The following is a 19,198-nucleotide window of genomic DNA, read 5'->3' on the forward strand; positions in this document are numbered from 1 at the left end:
TTCCTTTGTACATATATATACCATATCTTCTTTTATCCATTCATGTATTACTGGACTTTTAGGTTGCTTCCATATCTTGGCTATGGTAAATAGTACTACAGTGAACATAGGGGCGTATATATCTTTTTGAATTAGTGGGGTTTTTTCCCTTGGGTAAATACCCAGAAGTGGAATTGCTAGATCGTTTGGTAGTTCTATTTTTAATTTTTTGAGGAACCTTCATACTGTTTTCCATAGTGGCTGCACCAATTTACATTCCCACCAACAGTGCACAAGAGTTCCCTTTTCTCCACACCCTTACCAACACTTGTTATTTGTGGTCTTTTTGATGACAGCCATTCTGACAGGTGTGAGGTGATCTCTCATTGTGATTTTGATTTGCATTTCCCTGATGATTAATGACATTGAGCATCTTTTCATGTGTCAGTTGGGCATCTGTATGTCTTCTTTTGAGAAGTGTGTATTCAGGTTCCCCGCCCATTTTTTTTTTTTTTTTTGCGGTACGAGGGCCTCTCACTGTTGTGGCCTCTCCCGTTGCGGAGCACAGGCTCCAGACGCACAGGCTCAGCGGCCATGGCTCACGGGCCCAGTCGCTCCGCGGCATGTGGGATCTTCCCGGACCAGGGCACGAACCCGTGTCCCCTGCATCGGCAGGCGGACTCTCAACCGCTGCGCCACCAGGGAAGCCCCTCCGCCCATTTTTTAAATGGATTTTTAAAATTTAATTGTATGACTTCTTTATATGCTTTGGATAATCACCCCTTATCAGATACACCATTTGCAAATAGCTTCTCCTGTTCATTATGTTGCCTTTTTGTTTTGCTCCGCAAAAGCTTTTTAGTTTGATGTAGTTCCATTTGTTTATTTTTGCTTTTGTTTCCTTTGCCTGAGGGGACAGAGCCAAAAAAATATTGCTGAGATCAGTGTCAAAGAGCATATTGACTGTGTTTTCTTCTAGGAGTTTTATGGTTTCAGGCCTTAAAGTCTTTAATCCATTTTGAGTTTATTTTTGTATATGGTGTAAGAAAATGGTCCTCTTATTGAGGCCACACTGGTGTGCAGGGCTGGCCTCCAGTACAGCTGGCTGTAAGGACTGGCTACAAGTGTTGCAGGTGCTCTGGTGTGCAGGGCTGACCCCTGGGGCGGGAGCCGCTTTGGGGGGATGCAGGTGCCTGCCAAGGGTGCCCGATGGGATGGGCAAGGCTGAGGGCCACGTTGGAGGAGCTCTGGTGCTGGCTGAGCGCACCTACCTGGGCTGGTGGGGCAGGGTTTCTTTCCAAATATTTTCTGTCTGCAGCTGGTTGAATCCACAGATGTGGAACCCACAGATACAGAGGGCTGACTATACGTGAAGTTATACTGTTTTAGAAATGAAATGCCAGAATTTAACTCCACTATAGTAAAAAATATAGGCCCGGTTCCAAGACCTCCACCATGATTTGAATTAAAAGAGTAAATCAGTGGACACAATAGGAAGGAAACGTGTGGTATGCTTTCAGTTATACTGAATACACCAATATTTGTTAAACGTGCACTATGGAATTATTTCCTGTACCTCATAGATATTTCCAAGGAAAAAAATTAAAGACACGTGTTACACTGAATAGCAAGGTAGTGTGAATTTTAAAAGAGTTATTCTGCAGGATGTCTCTTCATTCTCCATTGTCAGGAGAAAATTGTCATGAAACTCTAGAATTAAATATGTTGTGCTAATGTGCTGAGTCCATTTACATTCTATGGAATAATTTTATTTGTTCTGCAGTAGCTGGCTGGCAGAGAAAATGAACAGTGTTTGGTGATATTTTAAAGTTGTAATTTCATCAGCAACCGACTTAGGGGATCCAAATGTAAGTCTGGAAATGAAGTGTTGTGTGCTATATTTGGCTACTCTGAAGACTGAAATATAACTTTTTCCACCACTTCCCAGTGAGTTTTTCCTGAGAAGTCAGTTGTCATTGTTCTGGCAAGTTTCTTTTCATCCTAAACTGTGCTAACATTTAGAAGGAAAACTACGAAGGTTCTTTACCAAAAGAACATATTTTAAAGATAATTTTTTTTAATTACAGGAATTTTAAAAAAATATTAAACTATGTATATGTGTCTTCACCTTATTCTGGGCCCATACCCCAGAGACAATCCTGTTCAACAGTTTCTTTTATTTTAGTTTTCTAGTGATTGTGAGTATAATTTTAAACAATATATGTATGCCTTCATTTATTTATCAACCTTAGACCCTATGCATATGATGGAGGACTGCACTGTAAGAAGATGCCAAAACTCTTGGCATTCTCAAGAGATATGTTTTAAGAATTTCAATTCTCCTGAGTCATACATGCTGCCGTATTACTTAATTTCTCCCTTAAAGTTCTACTTAACTTTAACTGTGATTCTTAACTGGAAGGGAAAAGAGTGTGCTATGGCCCCAGTCCACCAGAAGAATGTATCAGAATCTTTGGGAAGGTCTTTTTCAAAGTACAGATGTCTTCCTTCCTACCTCCAAGGGAAGCTTGCTTACCTGGTTGAAAGTCAGTGTGTGTAATTTCAGATGTTACTAGTTGGGAGTACACTGTGCAGATAATGTAGAAGCAGGGCAAAAAAAGTTAAGAATAAAATATATAAAGGCCAAGATATTTAAGTGGTGAACAATTCTTTTCAGGTTGAGGCATATATGTTTTAGGTCTCTTTGTTTTCTGTTTCTCCTATTATTCCGTTATCAGCCCTAGCAGAGGGCTTTCCGTTTTGTTTACTTCACAAGAGTTCCTGCATAAGCATTAATGAGCAGAGAACAACAAAGCAAAGCAGAGGTTTGGATGCCACAGCATATGGCTTATGCCATATGGCATATGGCTTACTGCTGAGATGAGTTACTAGCTTATGCATTCTAGATTAGGGCGAGTCCAATTTATATCCAGTAAAATTACTATCACAGGGCCTTCTGGGTTCAGCGGAATAGCTGAAACTCTGAGTTCGACTTCATGAATGCCAATCCATCATCTTTTGTACCTTTAAACCTGATAGAAAACTCTTAGAGGTCTGTAATTCTGTGTATTTGAAGATCAACCTTACTTGGTACAGTAGAGTCTAAAAATGACAACAGTGACAAGGATGTGATTGTCTAAAGGGTTGGTTCCACAGTACTTTGAGTTCTCACTACAGCACCTGAGGGGAAGTGAAAAGCCTAAGATGAGAAATACTCATGGGGTTCTCTACTTGTTTTATCTGCAGACGGCAGCTGAATATGTAAAATCTCGACTCCCAGAGGCCCTTAAACAGCATCTTCAAGACTACGAGAAAGACAAAGAAAATAGTGTTTTGTCTTACCAGACCATCCTCGAACAGCAGATTCTATCAATTGACCGAGAAATGCTAGAAAAATTGACTGTGTCCTATGATGAAGCAGGTATGTTGGTCTTTAATAGACACACACACACACACACACACACAGTGTTTTTTCCCTGAAAAAATTTCTTTTTAGATTTTGGTTAAATTAGGTCCTTTTCTTTGGTAGAAGATGAAGGGCAGACTGGATTCAAAGTTATATAACATGGATTAACAGTAAGTTTCTTCTCTGCAGTTTTAGTATCAAAGATTTCATCAGGAGATTTCTAAAAATGGCTCTTAAATATCAAATCCCTTTAAATTTTTGGTTCTTTTTAAAATGGAATTGTTCTGGCCTTTTATCAACCATGTGCTCCTGTTGATTTAATCTTTTAAAGTGTCACTTCAATTTTGGATCCTAGCTGAAAACTTTTACATCCAATAATCCAAGAACTGTTAGTTGCTTCAAGTGTTATTTTTTAATTTCAGAGATCTTCTTTTCTGAAGAGGTACCATTTTTTCCCTGAAGTTTCAAGCTGAACTTGGCTTTCTTTTCCTTAAGCTCCTCAGATGAATCCTAGCCCTAACACCACACTGGACAGTTTGGTTCACTGCCTTCCATAAGTTCATATTATCCAAAGGAGCTTATTAATGAAGGCCTGGATAGACCTCCTTACATCACCATTTTATCTATTATGTGGTTTGTCGGCTAAAACCTAATTTTAATGAAACCAGTGCAGTATTACTTGGAATTATTAAAATCTTTAACAAAATTAGACTTATTCAGGAAAAATATCTTGATTAAAATTGTCATACCACCCCTGCCCGCCCCCCGCAACCCCAGAAATGGAGAAAAAAGTATGGGAAAATAGGTTTCTAATGGTCAAACATTGGTAGTATTAATTTCCTTTTTAATACCAGGAGCTTCTGTTTTTATTTCTACAGGAAGTTGTTATTTTACATCTCATTTTCTTTCACATGATCTTAAACAATCTCAATGCTGACGTTCTTAACATTTGATTTCAAGCTTGAATAGCAAACCGAAGAGCAGATTTTTTAAAAAATGCTGCACGTGCCTAACCACTGATGCAGTTTTTCTAGTTATTAAGCTGCCCACATTTTCATTCAGCCTTTTAACCTCTTTACATGGACATTTAGGTTGCTTCCATGTCTTGGCTATTGTAAATAGTGCTGCTATGAATGTAGGGGTGCTTGTATCTTTTCAAATTATAGTTTTGTCTGGGTATATGCCCAGGAGTGGGATTGCTGGATCATATGAGAACTCTATTTTTAGTTTTTTGAGGAACTTCCATACTGTTTTTCACAGTGGCTGCACCAATTTACATTCCTACCAACACTGTAGGAGGGTTCCTTTTTCTTCACCCCCTCTCCAGCATTTATTATTTGTAGATTTTTTAATGATAGCCATTCTTACTGGTGTGAGGTGGTGATACCTCATTGTAGTTTTGATTTACATTTCTCTAATAATTAGTGATGATGAGCATCTTTTCATGTGCCTGTTAGCCATCTGTATGTCTTCTTTGGAGAAACCTCTATTTAGGTCTTCTGCCCATTTTTCGATTGGGTTGTTTCTGTTGTTATTGAATTGTGTGAGCTGTTTGTATAGTTTGGAAATTAAGCCCTTATTGGTTGCATCATTTGCAAATATTTTCTCCCAGTCCGTAGGTTGTCTTTTCATTTTGTTTATGGTTTCCTTTACTGTGCAAAAGCTTACAAGTTTGATTAGGTTCCATTTGTTTATTTTTGCTTTTACTTCTATTGCCTTGGGAGACTGACCTAAGGAAACGTTGGTATGATTTATGTCAGAGAATGTTTTGCCTATGCTCTCTCCTAGGAGTTTTATGGTGTCATGTCTTATGTTTAAGTTTTTAAGCCATTTTGAGTTTATTTTTTGTGTAGGGTGTGAGGGAGTGTTCTAACTTCATTGATTTACATGTGGCTGTCCAACTTCCCCAATACCACTTGCTGAAGAGACTGTCTTTTCCCCATTGTATATTCTTGCCTCCTTTGTCAAAGATTAATTGACCATAGGTGTGTGGGTTTATTTCTGGGCTCTCTATTCTGTTCCATTGATCCATATGTCTGTTTTTGTGCCAATACCACAGTGTTTTGATTATTGTAGCTTTGTAGTATTGTCTGAAATCTGGGAGGGTTATGCCTCCTCCTTTGTTTTTCTTTCCCTCAGGATTGCTTTGGCAATTCTGGATCTTTTATGGTTCCATATAAATATTAGGATTACCCATAACCATTTTATAATGAGAAAACTGAGACCCACAGATTTGCCTGAAGTAACACAGTTACTTAGTTGTAGAGCTGGGACTCCAACCTCCTCATTGCTAATCCAGCTGGGCTTTCACCATATTAATGCAGGTTCTCATTCACTCAGTAGTCATTTGTTGAATGCATAGCAATATGCTAGGCAGTTGGAAGAAAGGGGTATGAGTATAGAAAAGGAAAACAGAGACCTTCCTTAATAAAGTCTAGCTGGGCGCTGAAGCATAGATATATGACTTCTGAAGAAAAATTCCTGAGGATTTTGAAATAAGTATGCTCTGTAATATGCACAAGCATTTTAAGTTAAGCTGAGGGGATGTGGTGTAAAGGAATAATGAAAGTGGCTCAAGTTTTCAATGGAATTCTTTAGGGGAGACATTTGCCTAAACCCTGAGGGACAAACAATGAACATGGGTTTGTGAGGAGAAGAGAGATGCAGTCCATGTGATGAAGGGACCCAAGGGGACACCAAGATGGGAATCAACATCAGCTGCAACCTCCCACCACTCAACTTTTCCTTCCTCAGGAATAATTTTCCACTCACCTGCACTGTTGTTGAGCAATGATTAATCTGCAGAGGGACATTTGTACGTGACCCTTAGGAACAAATACTTTGGCATGGAATTAATCTATCAATAAACTCTACAGCATGAAATAGTGGAAATAACTACAGGATTGACAGAGGATCTAAATTCCCAGCCTTTCCTGTAGCTTAATACTGGTATGATTAATGCCTAGAGCCTCTGTTTCTTCATGTATAAAGTTGGGCTAATAAAATCTCACAGGGTTATTATGATAGTAAAATATATTATATTTGGGGAAGTCCTTAGTCCTTCATATTGCAAATGCCACTAGTGCTGAATGAGAACAGATTTGGATCTTGTCTACCACTGAGACCAGTTTAAAGTGCTAGTTGAGTTTTTTCTTGACATGCAGTGTTTGGGGAGACAGAGGCAAATTCTTAAAAATATCTTCAGAAGCTCTGAGAAGTCAGGCAACAGCTACCTTTAAATCACCCGCTCCAGGCTCCGTTTGCCCTTGGTCATTCCTGCATGAGGTGACACATGAATGTCACTGTGAGTTGTGAAATCAAAACACTGCCTTCTCCTCCACTACCCATATATGAACATATGAATGATTTTATTCCAAAAAAGAGGAGAAAATATCAAAAGTTATTACTATCTAACAGAAAAAAATTTCATCATGATACAGAGGAATCAGGACAGAAAATTGGTAATAATATCTAACACCTTCAAATACAAACATCTTACACTAAGCCACTCATTTGCTTTAAACTGCTTAGCTTCTTTCCATGCTTTCCCAGTTTTACTTCCTTGCATTCTTAATTCAGCTCTCCCAGTTTTAGGAAGTAGCTAATTGTTAATTAGACAATATCCTGGTCTCTTGAGAGGTTAATTTGTCTTTAATGCTCATCCACTGATAAATCAGCCTGAGCGACTTAATGACAGTTACCACCATCTGTGGCTTCTAAACTTCTAAAAGCAGTTAATGAAAAAAAATCCCTAGATGCTTGTCTAAAAGCATTGGCTCAGGACCTTTTGTCCCTCCTTTCTCTTTCTCTCTCAGTATCCTCTCACCCCCTTTAAATACATATATATCTTAATGCTTTACTCATTCACAATTCAACTCTCCAGCAGCCTGAAATACTTGAAATCCAGCAAAAAATGGGAAGAAAGCTAAAGCCACATGCAACCATACCATGTCACAGAGGCTATAGTTTCTCACCTAGGATTTATATATTATTATTTTGTATAGTTCTGACCAGTTAGGTTATATTTTCCAATGTGACATTTTCTTTTTAAAAATTCTTTTTCTGAATTTGAGTGTTACACTTTTATTGCAGAAATAAATAGAAATAAGTAGAAGGGTATAATAAGAGACTAATAATTATCTGTAATCCTACCATTGTAAACATTTTGGGTATATTTCCCTCACTCTAAGCTTTTTTTTTTTTTTTTTTTGCGGTACGCGGGCCTCTCACTGTTGTGGCCTCTCCCGTTGCGGAGCACAGGCTCCAGACGCGCAGGCTCAGCGGCCATGGCTCACGGGCCCAGCCGCTCCGCGGCACGTGGGATCCTCCCGGACCAGGGCACGAACCCGCGTCCCTTGCATCGGCAGGCGATTCTCAACCACTGCACCACCAGGGAAGCCCTTTGGTTTTGTTTTTGCTACTATGAGTAATGCTGCAATGAATATATACATTTGTCTGCATTTCATGTGACTCTAGGGAACAGACTTTAGAAAACGTGGGTGTAGAATTAGAATTAGAAGGTGAGGGATGGGGATGATACTTATACTTAGAGCAGACAGAGCAGCAAGGTATAAGAGCAAAGAGCAAATCCATAGAAATCCATAAAAAGTAGTCATCATATCCCCAGCATTGCACACTACACTCTAAGTCAAATCAGCATTCACAGACCCTGTATTACAGAGTTGACATCATTGATCTCCATAACGGTGGCCTTCATTCACAGAGAAACAGTTCAATAATGTTAATCATATTCTGTATATAAAAATAGGGATTGTATAAACCAGTTTATAAAGATTTTCATCCAAATGGTTTATTTTTAAGTTTGACTGTTAATAGGAATAAAGATGTTTTGTAGTATAATTGAAAGAGGTCTTGGAGCCAAAAGACCCAGATTCTATTCCTAGCTCTGCTGCCAACCAAATATATGACCTTGAATGAGTCACCAAACCTCCCTAAAGCCTATTTCCCTATAAATTGAACGTATGAACAGGATCTCATTGATGTCTTCCATTTCTAAAACTATGATTCTGGTATCTTGACAGCGGAAAACTCAGGCAGCCATAGTTTCTGCAAGGTTGCACTTAGCTTCTTCTTGAATCTTCTGCTTTCTCTGTTGCTTTTCTCCTCTCTCCCCAGACAGCCCATGTAATTTGTTTATAATATCTGACTAAAAGAAGACCACCGCTTAGCTATCCTGGCATCTGCACATGAATTTGCCCAGGCATACTTTTGTTGGTGGGAAGGGCAGTGAGACTGTATGAGTGAAGCAAAATTAGATTTTGGAAGGAAAGGTTCTGAGCCATCGTTCATGGATTCTTGTTAAGATTGCTTATTTTTATTAGCACTTACTAATGCTAAGCAAAATCTAGCATGAGAAGATATGGTTTGCATTTGATCCATTAATGTTTTTATTTGAATGGGAGCACAAGTTCATACACATTTCAATAGATTGGGTTTAGTAGAGAGAAATTTCCAAGGAAAACAGTTGCATGACTTGAAGAGATCAAAATAGCATTTCACACTGTCTCAGAGAGCATCATGAACCTAAATATTTATTATTTGTCATAGTGGGCAAAAGTTGAAGGGTTGAAATAGCCCGACAGGGAATCTTTTCTCGCATTATTTATTTTTATGCTTGTACATTATTCATATTTCTCTAAGCAATCTCAAATCGTTTATAATTTTTTCTTAAGTTTGGGCATAAATAATCTACACATTCCCTTGTTAAAGTACTGTGATTTGTAATGCCTTGTGTTTGAGGGAATTGTGAGGAGAGTAGGCCCATTTATTTGAGAATGATACTCTCTGTTGCACAATCAAGAACCCTAAGGCATGGGAAACAGAAGTAGAAAGCACCTCCTTCTCCCTTTGGGAAGAGCTGGCTATGCCTGTAAGAGGGTGGACAGTCCAGCGGTAGTATCTTGCTTCTAGCCTCGGGACAGTTGCCTAAGTTGCTGCTTTGATCTCCTTCTCAGAGTTAAACCTAAGACCAGCAAAGGTTTTATTTGTTCTTACAGTTCACTAGAAACCCAGACAGCTTTCCAATGAGCACATGTTTCTACCATGTAGAAAGAACACTTACGAGTAGAAAGCGGACCAGACAGTGCAGATGAGGGAGAAAACTCAGCCAGCTGCTTATTGTGTTCATTTGGGCATCGTTTAAAGCTGGGGGCCTGCAGATCCACTGACAGGTGTCAGGCAATCATGTAGGATTTTCCCAGAGGTGGTGAGGAAGGAGGAGTAGCATTAATTTGTTAGCCTTTGCTTGGTGATTGCCTGATGCAGCCTGACATTAGAAATGCGTGAGAGCTGAGCCCAAGCAAAGCTACCTGCCATGAAGAGACACCAAGTACTGAAATGTACTTTTTGGAGAAGTGGCTTCTTAAAAGAGTGGCGAATGTGCTGTAAGCAATTTAGGAAGTAGCTGGAGGGTTCCCTCCTACTGAGCTTATTTTATTCTTCTTAATATAGACGGTACCTAAAAGTTACATCTCTGAGTTAATTGAGCCATTATGTCTGAGTAATCAGTGATCTCAAAAGGAAAACCATTTACTGTCATGGAGAAAAAAATTGAACACACATCGAGAAACCAAACCCAGGAAAGAGACTGTAAATTATTTAGGGCCCTTTCAGGTTTTCTAAGAACATAAAAAATTCAGTAAAAGGCCTTTGCAGAAAGTTCTTCACTCTCACAAATATAGTGAATTTCTCAGTCTGTTTCTCAAACAGGTCCTAAGGGAAGAGGTGGCTTTAGGTTTCGTTAATTTATATCTTCAATCAGGACCTTATTTCTGGGCTCAAAAGATGTTCTCACTGAGGCTTTCTGTCAGGATTTGGAAGGAAGAGAAAAACAGGGAAACTTAAGAAACACGTCGTAAAGGGAAATTTAATATTGGTTGTGTAACCTCTGACACCAACTTCTGAATTTCTGTAAAAAGTTAAATCTTTTATTTTTCCATTATGAGAGTAATATAAATATGTTTTAGAACATTTTTAAAATATGGAAAAATAGAAAAGGAAAAGATAATCTCTAATTCCACCACCAAAACATAACCACCATCTTTTAGTATATTTACTTCTAGTCATTTTTCTCTGCTGGGTTTTAATAATTTGTGCCCAATTTTATACCTTTTTTTTCATTTAACACTGAAATATAATCATATTTCTCAATGCTCTTACAAGCTACTCAAAAGTAATTCGTAATGACTGCATAATATCTTACTGAATGGATATGCCACAGTTATTGTTCCCATAACCTTTTAACATTTTCAGCATGGCCCCTCTTGTTTATTTGTGTTTCATTTCTTGTCACCATATAGAATCCCTGAATTTGGAGGTCTGTTTCTTATCTGTGAAAAGATGAGAATGGTGGTATGACTAACAAAAACATAATGAAGACTTCTGTAATGCAGCCAATTATTAGTCATATAACAGTGGGAGCAGAGGACTAAAAGAGGTAGTTAAAATCCACTTATAAACTGATAACTTCTTTCTGGCCAGTAATACCAACCTTTTTAACCAAACTTGATTTGAGTTTCAGTTATAATTCTTATACTTCCCCCTTTATATCATAGATTTAAAAAGTCAAAAGATAAAGTTGGGGGGAGTAGCAACTAAACAGAGTGACTTTGCCATCTACAAACTAGAAAACTATCCACCATGGCTGTTTGAAAGTACCCAAATATGTGATTCACCAGCCCTGGGGTTGGTTTCTATGTCTGTGGCGAGACATTGTGCCTCTCTTTGCTTGGTTTCATCGACTGTAAAAAAGGACATTGGATTAGATATTTTCTGAAGTCTTTCCCAGCTTTAACAATGTGTGTGATTTTGTGCTCAGTTCATTTAACGCTCATTGGTTCATTCAGTTATTTACTCTGTAAACATTGACCGAGTGCCTAGGAGCCAGGCATGGTGCCTGCCACTGGGAATGCCCAGATGACTACGTGGCCCTTCACTCCAGGTGTGTGTACGCATCTGTGTGGGAGTGGGAGGACAGAGTGACAGTGGTAGAAACATAACTAGAGTGCAATGGAATTAGTGCTACAGAGTGTGTGTTCAGAGGACAGTGAATGGGTAGAGGAGGAAAGAATTAGGTTTGGGATTGAGAAATAATTCTTAAATAAATCAGAAAATCATAAGAGAACCCGTAAATCCTTTGAACTGTTTGTCTTGAATGTCAGTTGCATGTTTAAAGGCAGGTTTATTATGAGTGATGCTTTTTTTCTTCTTTGCTCAGTAACTGGTGATGTGCCAGTGCCTTATACAGACCTATCCTTTTTTTTTAATTTTTAAATTGAAGCATAGTTGATTTACAATGTTGTATTAACTTCTGCTGTATAGCAAAATGATTGTTTTTTATATATATGTATATATATTCTTTTTTATATTCCTTTCCACTGTGGTTTATTATAAGGTATTGAATATACTTCCCTGTGCTATACAGTAGGACCTTATTGTTTATCTATTTTATATATAGTACTTTGTATCTGCTAATCGCAAACTCCTAACTTATCCCTCTCCCGTCCTTCTCCTTTGGTAACCATAAGTGTGTTTCCTATGTCTGTGAGTCTGCTTCTGTTTTGTAAATAAGTTCATTTGTATCATATTTTAGATTCCACATATAAGTGATATCATATGATATTTGTCTGATTTACTTCACTTAGTATGATTATCTCTAGATCCATCCAAGTTGCTGCAAATGGCATTATTTCATTCTTTTTTATGGCTGAGTAGTATTCCATTGTATATATATATACCTTTTTAATAGAAGGCCTCATATGCACTCTGAGAATAAATTGATCCAAGTTTTGCAGTGTGCAAATAAAATTTTAAACTGTAAAGAACTTTGCTGAGAATACTGGAAACTGCTGGCTAATACTGAGGTTTAGAATAAGGATGTGCTGCCTCTGGTGATTAAAACATTTGACTAGAGCTGTGTTTTACCTTTCTAATCAAGTTGTCATTGTTTGCCACAAGGGAAGTAATGTTACTACCTGCTCTAAAGTAGTATTTGATTACAAGGCCTGGAGAAAATGTGTACACTTCAAAGAAGATAATTGTACCAGGTGGTCACAATTTAGACTGCATCGGCCAGCCAGAGACAGGATGCCGCTGCCATCTGTATCTCTTCCTTTCTGTACTAGGGGAATTTTGTAACCAAGTTTCCATAGATCTTGTCGGAATGCATGTAATAAATCTTAATGAGATCCAAGTTAATGGTAAGACCTTCAGTCTGTAGGGAAACATCGGATAGTTTTTGAAGTGCCAGAATTTCTAATGTACTGTGACTGTCCATTTGTAGTGGTGAGATGTAAGCCAAAGGCATCCTCTGGCTGACTTTCAGACTCGGAAGATCTGTAATCATAGGCAGCTGGACTGCTGTTTAATGTCATTTTGCAAGAATGTCATTTTGCAAGAACTTCAATCTTCAAGAGCTACTAGATATTCCAGTCTCATCTGGTAAATTGCCTCCTGAAAGGCATTGTTTTTAAGCCACCTTCTGTTGCCCAGAGGAATTCTCTTTGTGCTTCTTTCTTTACTTAATGTCCTTGTCCCAAGGCTGTGTGGCTTAGGCTATTTCTGATGCTGGTTTGATGAGGTTTCTGCAGTATATAAAGGGGCACCTGAATGTGCTCTTGTAGTTCTGTAATCAGTCCAAGGGAACTGTAAATCAGCTATGTAGAAATCACTAGGACAAACACTGTTCATTCAACACACACATTTACTGTGTGCCGAGTTCTGGCTAGGTGCTGAGAGTCTAAGAAATGGGGAAGGACAGTCAAATCAGAGGTCTTCTCCCTTTGAATTTATTGCTAATCTGGACTGCTGTCTCTATAAATCTGTTCTCTAAGAGGTGCTTCAAAATGACTCCTTAGCTGGCTTCTTCCTTACCTGAGCCAGGGCCTTCCATTCCTCTGATCTCAGTCCTTCTCATTCAAGGAGGTAACACAAATTACACGTTTGTTATTTATATCCTACTTGCTTCCTGAAAGTCCAATTTGCCATACATACATAATAATGTTAAAATAAAAACAGAAAATCAAAGCCAAAACGGAGGAAGGAAACAAACGCACTAACCATAAAGAACAGATGAAATGAAACAGTTTTTCATTGGAGACAACTTCTAATACTGAAGTTGATGGAGACTTTTTCACAGGGTACCTTGTACTTTGGACCTTGAGCAACATAATCTCAGCTTGAGTTTTCCAGAAGCAGAGGCTGAAACAAAAGGCTTGAGTGCAGTTAATCTAGGAATGCAGCTGAAGGAACAGAAGTGAGGGGCCTTGGGAGTGAACCAGGAAGGAGGGAAAAGAGAAACAAGGGGAAGCTGCCATGAGGACACAGAATGGAGCTGGCCTCCCCTGAGGGTGACTTCTGCTTAACCTGACTAAGGGAGCTTGTGAGTAGCATCCCAGAACCATCGCCAGGAGGTGAAGGGGGAAGCATTTAGCAGCAAGTCTCATCCCCTCGTTTGTCAAGGGTAGCTCCACAGACATTAGTTTCCCTGTACTTCTGGTTTACATATGCCTGAGTGCTGAGTCGGTTCTGGGGACATCCCACACGTTGGCATCAGGGAAGGGAGCAAGTGAAGGGTGAACCAGGGAAGGGTTCAGGCCAAGGTGTTCCCAGTGAATTTGAGGTTTTTGATGTCTTGTCACGGAAAGAATTCAGTGAGAGACAAAGTGATAGGTAAGAAGTGGATTTATTTAGAGAGAAACGCAGGGCACAGACAGAGCATGGGCCATCTCAGAAGGCGAGAGAGCCCCGAAATATGACGTGGTTAGTTTTTTATGGGCTGGGTAATTTCATAGGCTAATGAGTGGGAGGATTATTCCAAGTATTTCGGGAGAGGGGTAGAGATTTCCAGAAAATGGGCTACCACCCACTTTTGGGCCTTTTACGGCTAGCCTCAGAACCGTCATGGCACTGGTGGTGTGTCATTTAGCTAATGTATTACGTGAGTGTATAATGAGGCTCAAGGTCTACTGGAAGTTGAATCTTCTGCCATCTTGGACGTAGTTGGTTCTAACCAATTTTTGTCATGTCCTATGGCTATGTCATTCTTTTAAAGGTTGTGCCCTGCCCCCTTCCCTCCTGTTTCAAAGGCTGCTTCTGGCTGAGCTGGTCCCCGTGCCAGTGGCTGGGACTGAGAGAGTATGAAATGCTCTGCAGGAGATTTGTCATACGAGCACAACAAATGAAATCTTAAAACAACTTTATAGGAAATACATGTGAGTTCATCTTTTTTTTTTTTTTTTTTTTTGCGGTACGCGGGCCTCTCACTATTGTGACCTCTCCCGTTGAGGAGCACAGGCTCCGGACGCGCAGGCTCAGCGGCCATGGCTCACGCGCCCAGCCGCTCCGCGGCATGTGGGATCTTCCCGGACCGGGGCAGGAACCCATGTCCCCTGCATCGGCAGGCGGACTCTCAACCACCGCCACCCGGGAAGCCCGTGAGTTCATCTTAAAGTCATTTCGTGTGTGACAACCATCTATAAAAGCATGATTATTCATGTTTTTCAAAGCTCCTTTATAGCATGTGGCAATGCAGAGTGTTCAAAAGCATTTAGAGGAAAAGCTTACATGTAGTAGAAGACGTATGTAAGAAAAGGAGAGGGTGCTTTGTTTGATGTGAGAGTTGGCAGCTTTCCAGCTCAAACCAAAATAAATAACTAATCCTCATTTTTATAACTAATGAATTCAAGTACCTAGGCCCTTCAACCTGAGTGGCACAGTGAAATCCAGCTTTTCATATGTGTAAAAAATAATTATCTTCCATAGATAACGTACAGCAGTCGTTATTCTGGAGAGGAGAAGCTGGGAAAGGAGACTTACTTTTTCGCTGAACCTTCATATTGTATTGTTTGAATTTTTAACTTTGTCCATGTATTTTCTAATTTTAAAAATTTATGAAAAATAAATAAAAATAAACAAAACCTTCCTAGTACATTTCCTCTTATCTTCAGTACTGGAAATGGAATATAAGAAGGCAGAAAGCCAGTCCTCTTGTTTTCGGTAAAGCTTTTTACCTCTAAGTTATGTATATCCAAGGAGTAAGTCAAGAAAGGAACTCAGCGACAAGGCCAGCCATCATGGAACTGCAATGCCAAGGTCAGAGAAGATCAGCTGTGAGACCAGCTCAGTACTATGCCAGTGAGCACCTGGGTTCTTGGTAGTCTTCATGCCCTGAGCCAGAGCTGATCCCAGAGTCCAGGGAGGGGGCTGACCTTATTGCAGGGAAAAAAAGAAGTTCATCTGAAAGAGAACAGGATTCATGGGCAGCACGCTGTTGGGAATTCAGCAGATTCTGATCTCACTTCCTGTTAGTTGCCTGTGCTTCACCCTGAGCTTGGTCTTTCTGTGGCTGACAAGTTACCTGACTTGCTGCTTTAATTGGCCTTTTACTCAGATTCTCTTTTTCCTTAACTACAGCCAAACCTCTACTGATTTTTTTTTTTTTTTTTGCAGGGAAGTGTAGTACAGTGGAAAGAGCCCAGTCTTTGAAGCCAAACTGGCTCCATGATAATTCCTTATGCTATATCTTATGGGCCTTTTTATGAGGATTAAAGATAACGTATGGAAAATGATGGACATTTGGTGGACACTGTAACAACGATAGCCTCTCTCTTATTTGTTGTTACTTGGCGTATACTCAGCTTGGTATATAGGTGTATTTTTCCAATTGCTTTCATGGTAGAGAGGATTAACTATCATGCACTTTGCATAAATTACCTTCTTTTTTACCCAGGACATAACAGAAACCAGCAAAATTCTGGCCCCATCAACCTCCTTTACATTTCTTACCCTGCCCTGGATAGAAAAGCAGTTCCTTGAGTTTAGTGTATTTGTAGTATGTTTTTATGTTTATTTGTTTTTACTTTCTCTAATGCTGTATGTTAGTTATCTCTTGCTACATAACAAATTAGTTAGTAGCTTAAAACAATAAATGTTTATTATCTCATACAGCTTCTGAGTGTCCAGAATGCTGGTTGGTTTTCTTGTGAGGTTGCAGTCAAGTTGTCAGCTAGTCTTTAAAGACGGGCTGGAAGTGTGACGTCCAAGCTTACTCATGTGGCTCTTGGCTGGAGGCTTCAGTTCCTTTCCACATGGGCTTCTCCACAGCCTGCTTGCTACCTGGCTTCCCTTGGTGTAAGTGACCTAAGAGAGAGAGCCCAGGAGAACCCAAGATGGAAGCTGCAGTCTTTTGTAAACTGATACCGAAAGTGAGATACCACAATTTCTGCCATATACTTTTTTTTTTTTTTTTTTTTTTTTTTTGGCTGTATTGGGTCTTGGTTGCTGCTCGCAGGCTTTCTCTAGTTGTGGCGAGCGGGGGCTACTCTCTGTTGTGGTGCACGGGCTTCTCACTGCGGTGGCTTCTCTTGTTGTGGAGCACGGGCTCTAGGCACGTGGGCTTCAGTAGTTGCAGCATGCGGGCTCAATAGTTGCGGCATGTAGGCCCTAGAGCATGTGGGCTTCGGTAGTTGGGGCACGTGGGCTCAGTAGTTGAGGCACGTGGGCTCTAGGGTGCAGTTGTGGCACACGGGCCTAGTTGCTCCGCAGCATGTGGGGTCCTCCCGGACCAGGGATCGACCCGTGTCCCCTGCATTGGCAGGCGGATTCTTAACCACTGTGCCACCAGGGAAGTCCCTCTGCCATGTACTGTTGGTTACACAGGCCAACACTAATTCATTGTGGGAGGGGTCTGCACAAAAGTATGAATGCCAGGAGGTGGTGATCTTGGGGGCATCTTGGAGACTGGCTACCACAGTCTGCATTGTAACCATACTTACTTTGACTCTGCCAGCTCCTATGTCTCCTCTCTCTAGTATCATCATCTTTCCCTCTGATTTCCTAATCCCTACCTACGTCCTGCTTCCCTAAATCCAAAGCTGGAATGTTGGGCCCTGCACTCAGTACCAAGTAGCCTTAGGGTATTTACACCCAGCATCCTTTCCCACACCTGCAGCTTCATTTCATTTTACCAGAGGCAGTACCCTCCATGTATCAGTTATTAAATGTTTTGAATATCATTTCTGACTTCTCTAACTCAGAATATTTCCTTCTAGAGCATCTTAACACAGTGTCCAGTGTTGTAGTCTGTTCAGGCTGCTATAACATAATATAGACAGTCCCCAACTTACGATGGTTCAACTTATGATTTTTTGACTTTATGATCTTGCAAAAGTGATCATATTCAGAAGAAATTGTACTTTGAATTTTGAGTTTTGCTCGTTTCCCAGGCTAGAGATACGCAGTAGGATTCTCTCTCATGATGCTGGGCAGGGGCAGCGAGCCTCAACTCCCAGTCAGCCACACGATCATGAGGGTGAACAACCGATTCTGACAACCATTATGTTTTTCACTTTCAGTACAGTATTCAATCAATTACTTGAGATATTCAACACTTTATTATAAAATAGGCTTTGTGTTAGATGATTTTGCCAACTGTAGGCTAATGCAAGTGTTGTGAGCACATTTAGGGTAAGCTAGGCTAAGCTATGATGTTCAGTAGATGTATTCAGTGCATTTTCGATTTTTCGGTTTACGAGGGTGATTTATCAGGATGTAACTCCATCGTAAGTCAAGGAATATCTGTACCATAAACTAGGTGGTTTATAAACAACGGAAATTTATTTCACATGGTTTTTAAAGGCTGAAAGTCCAAGATCAGGGTGCCCTCATGGTCGGGTGAGGGCCCTCTTCTGACTTCCTGTGTGCTCACGTGGTGGAAGGGCTCTGGAGCTTTCTCAGGCCTCTTTTATAAGAGTACTAATCCATTTATGAGGGCTCTGCCCTCATCACCCCCCCAAAGCCCCATCTCTTAATACCATCATATGGGGCATTAGGATATCAACATGAGAATTTGTGGGGGGCACAGACATTCAGACCATAGCACTCAGTACCTCAATAGTTGTGAAACTGCAGTTTAGTTTTCACAGCAGTATCCTGAATACTTCAAAATTCAGGCATTTCCTTCTAGATGGTAATAGTTTCTCTCTCCATCTCTGTCTCCTTCTCTCTCTCATCCTTCTACAATCCCTCACTCCCCGCCCCTCATCTTATTTTTCTCTTTGTTTCTTTCATTTAACTGGCTATGTTCTAAAATTTATTACATTTTTAATTTTTATATTTATTAAAAATTTTGATGACTTGTTCTGTTAGTTTTTAAAATGGATGGGTAGAATAACTGGATAAATTGTTTTTATGTTTAACTCAGCTGTTAGCTTCAGTAAAAAAAAGTTTCCTGGGCTTCGCTGGTGGCGCAGTGGTTGAGAGTCTGCCTGCTGATGCAAGGGACACGGGTTCGTGCCCTGGTCTGGGAAGATCCCACATGCCGCGGAGCGGCTGGGCCTGTGAACCATGGCCGCTGGGCCTGTGCTCCGCAACGGGAGAGGCCACAATAGTGAGAGGCCTGCGTACTGCAAAAAAAAAAAAAAAAAAAAATTTTCCTGTTCTTTCTTTATTGCTTCTTGGTTTTCTCTTCTATTGTGTAGGAAAAAAGTAAAGAAGTGAAAATGAGGAAGTCACTGAAGATCTTGTCCATCTCTTCCACTTTCTACAATGCCATAATTTCCCTTATTTGTGGTCTTCTACTTTTCTACCAAATCCCCATCTCAAATTCTTTGTTCTTAAAGAAAACAGCAGTGAACAAGTGAGTCTCTCATTGTGTCAGCATTTGTGGAAGAAAAAAGTGGATAGAACTAACAAGTAACTATCCCCTCATTCCCCAGGGACTGTTTCTTTTTGGCTAGATTTGTTTTTTTGTTTGTTTTTTTTTTTGGTAGACTATGCTACTTTATTATTTTTTTT

At 40.0% G+C, this 19,198-nt stretch overlaps 1 protein-coding gene across 2 annotated transcripts in view; it reads left to right on the forward strand.

Moving 5' to 3' along the window:
* The window catches only part of PPM1L (protein phosphatase, Mg2+/Mn2+ dependent 1L), a 349,036-nt gene that overhangs the window by 195,725 nt on the left and 134,113 nt on the right, over nucleotides 1-19,198 (forward strand). For both annotated transcript variants that reach the window (XM_060149942.1, XM_060149943.1), the window contains exon 2: nucleotides 3,226-3,400. In XM_060149942.1, the coding sequence (XP_060005925.1) occupies nucleotides 3,226-3,400 (175 nt within the window). The remainder of the gene's footprint in view (nucleotides 1-3,225; nucleotides 3,401-19,198) is intronic.

The sequence above is a fragment of the Lagenorhynchus albirostris genome, chromosome 5 (genome assembly GCF_949774975.1).
Source record: "Lagenorhynchus albirostris chromosome 5, mLagAlb1.1, whole genome shotgun sequence".
Lineage (NCBI taxonomy): Eukaryota > Metazoa > Chordata > Mammalia > Artiodactyla > Delphinidae > Lagenorhynchus > Lagenorhynchus albirostris.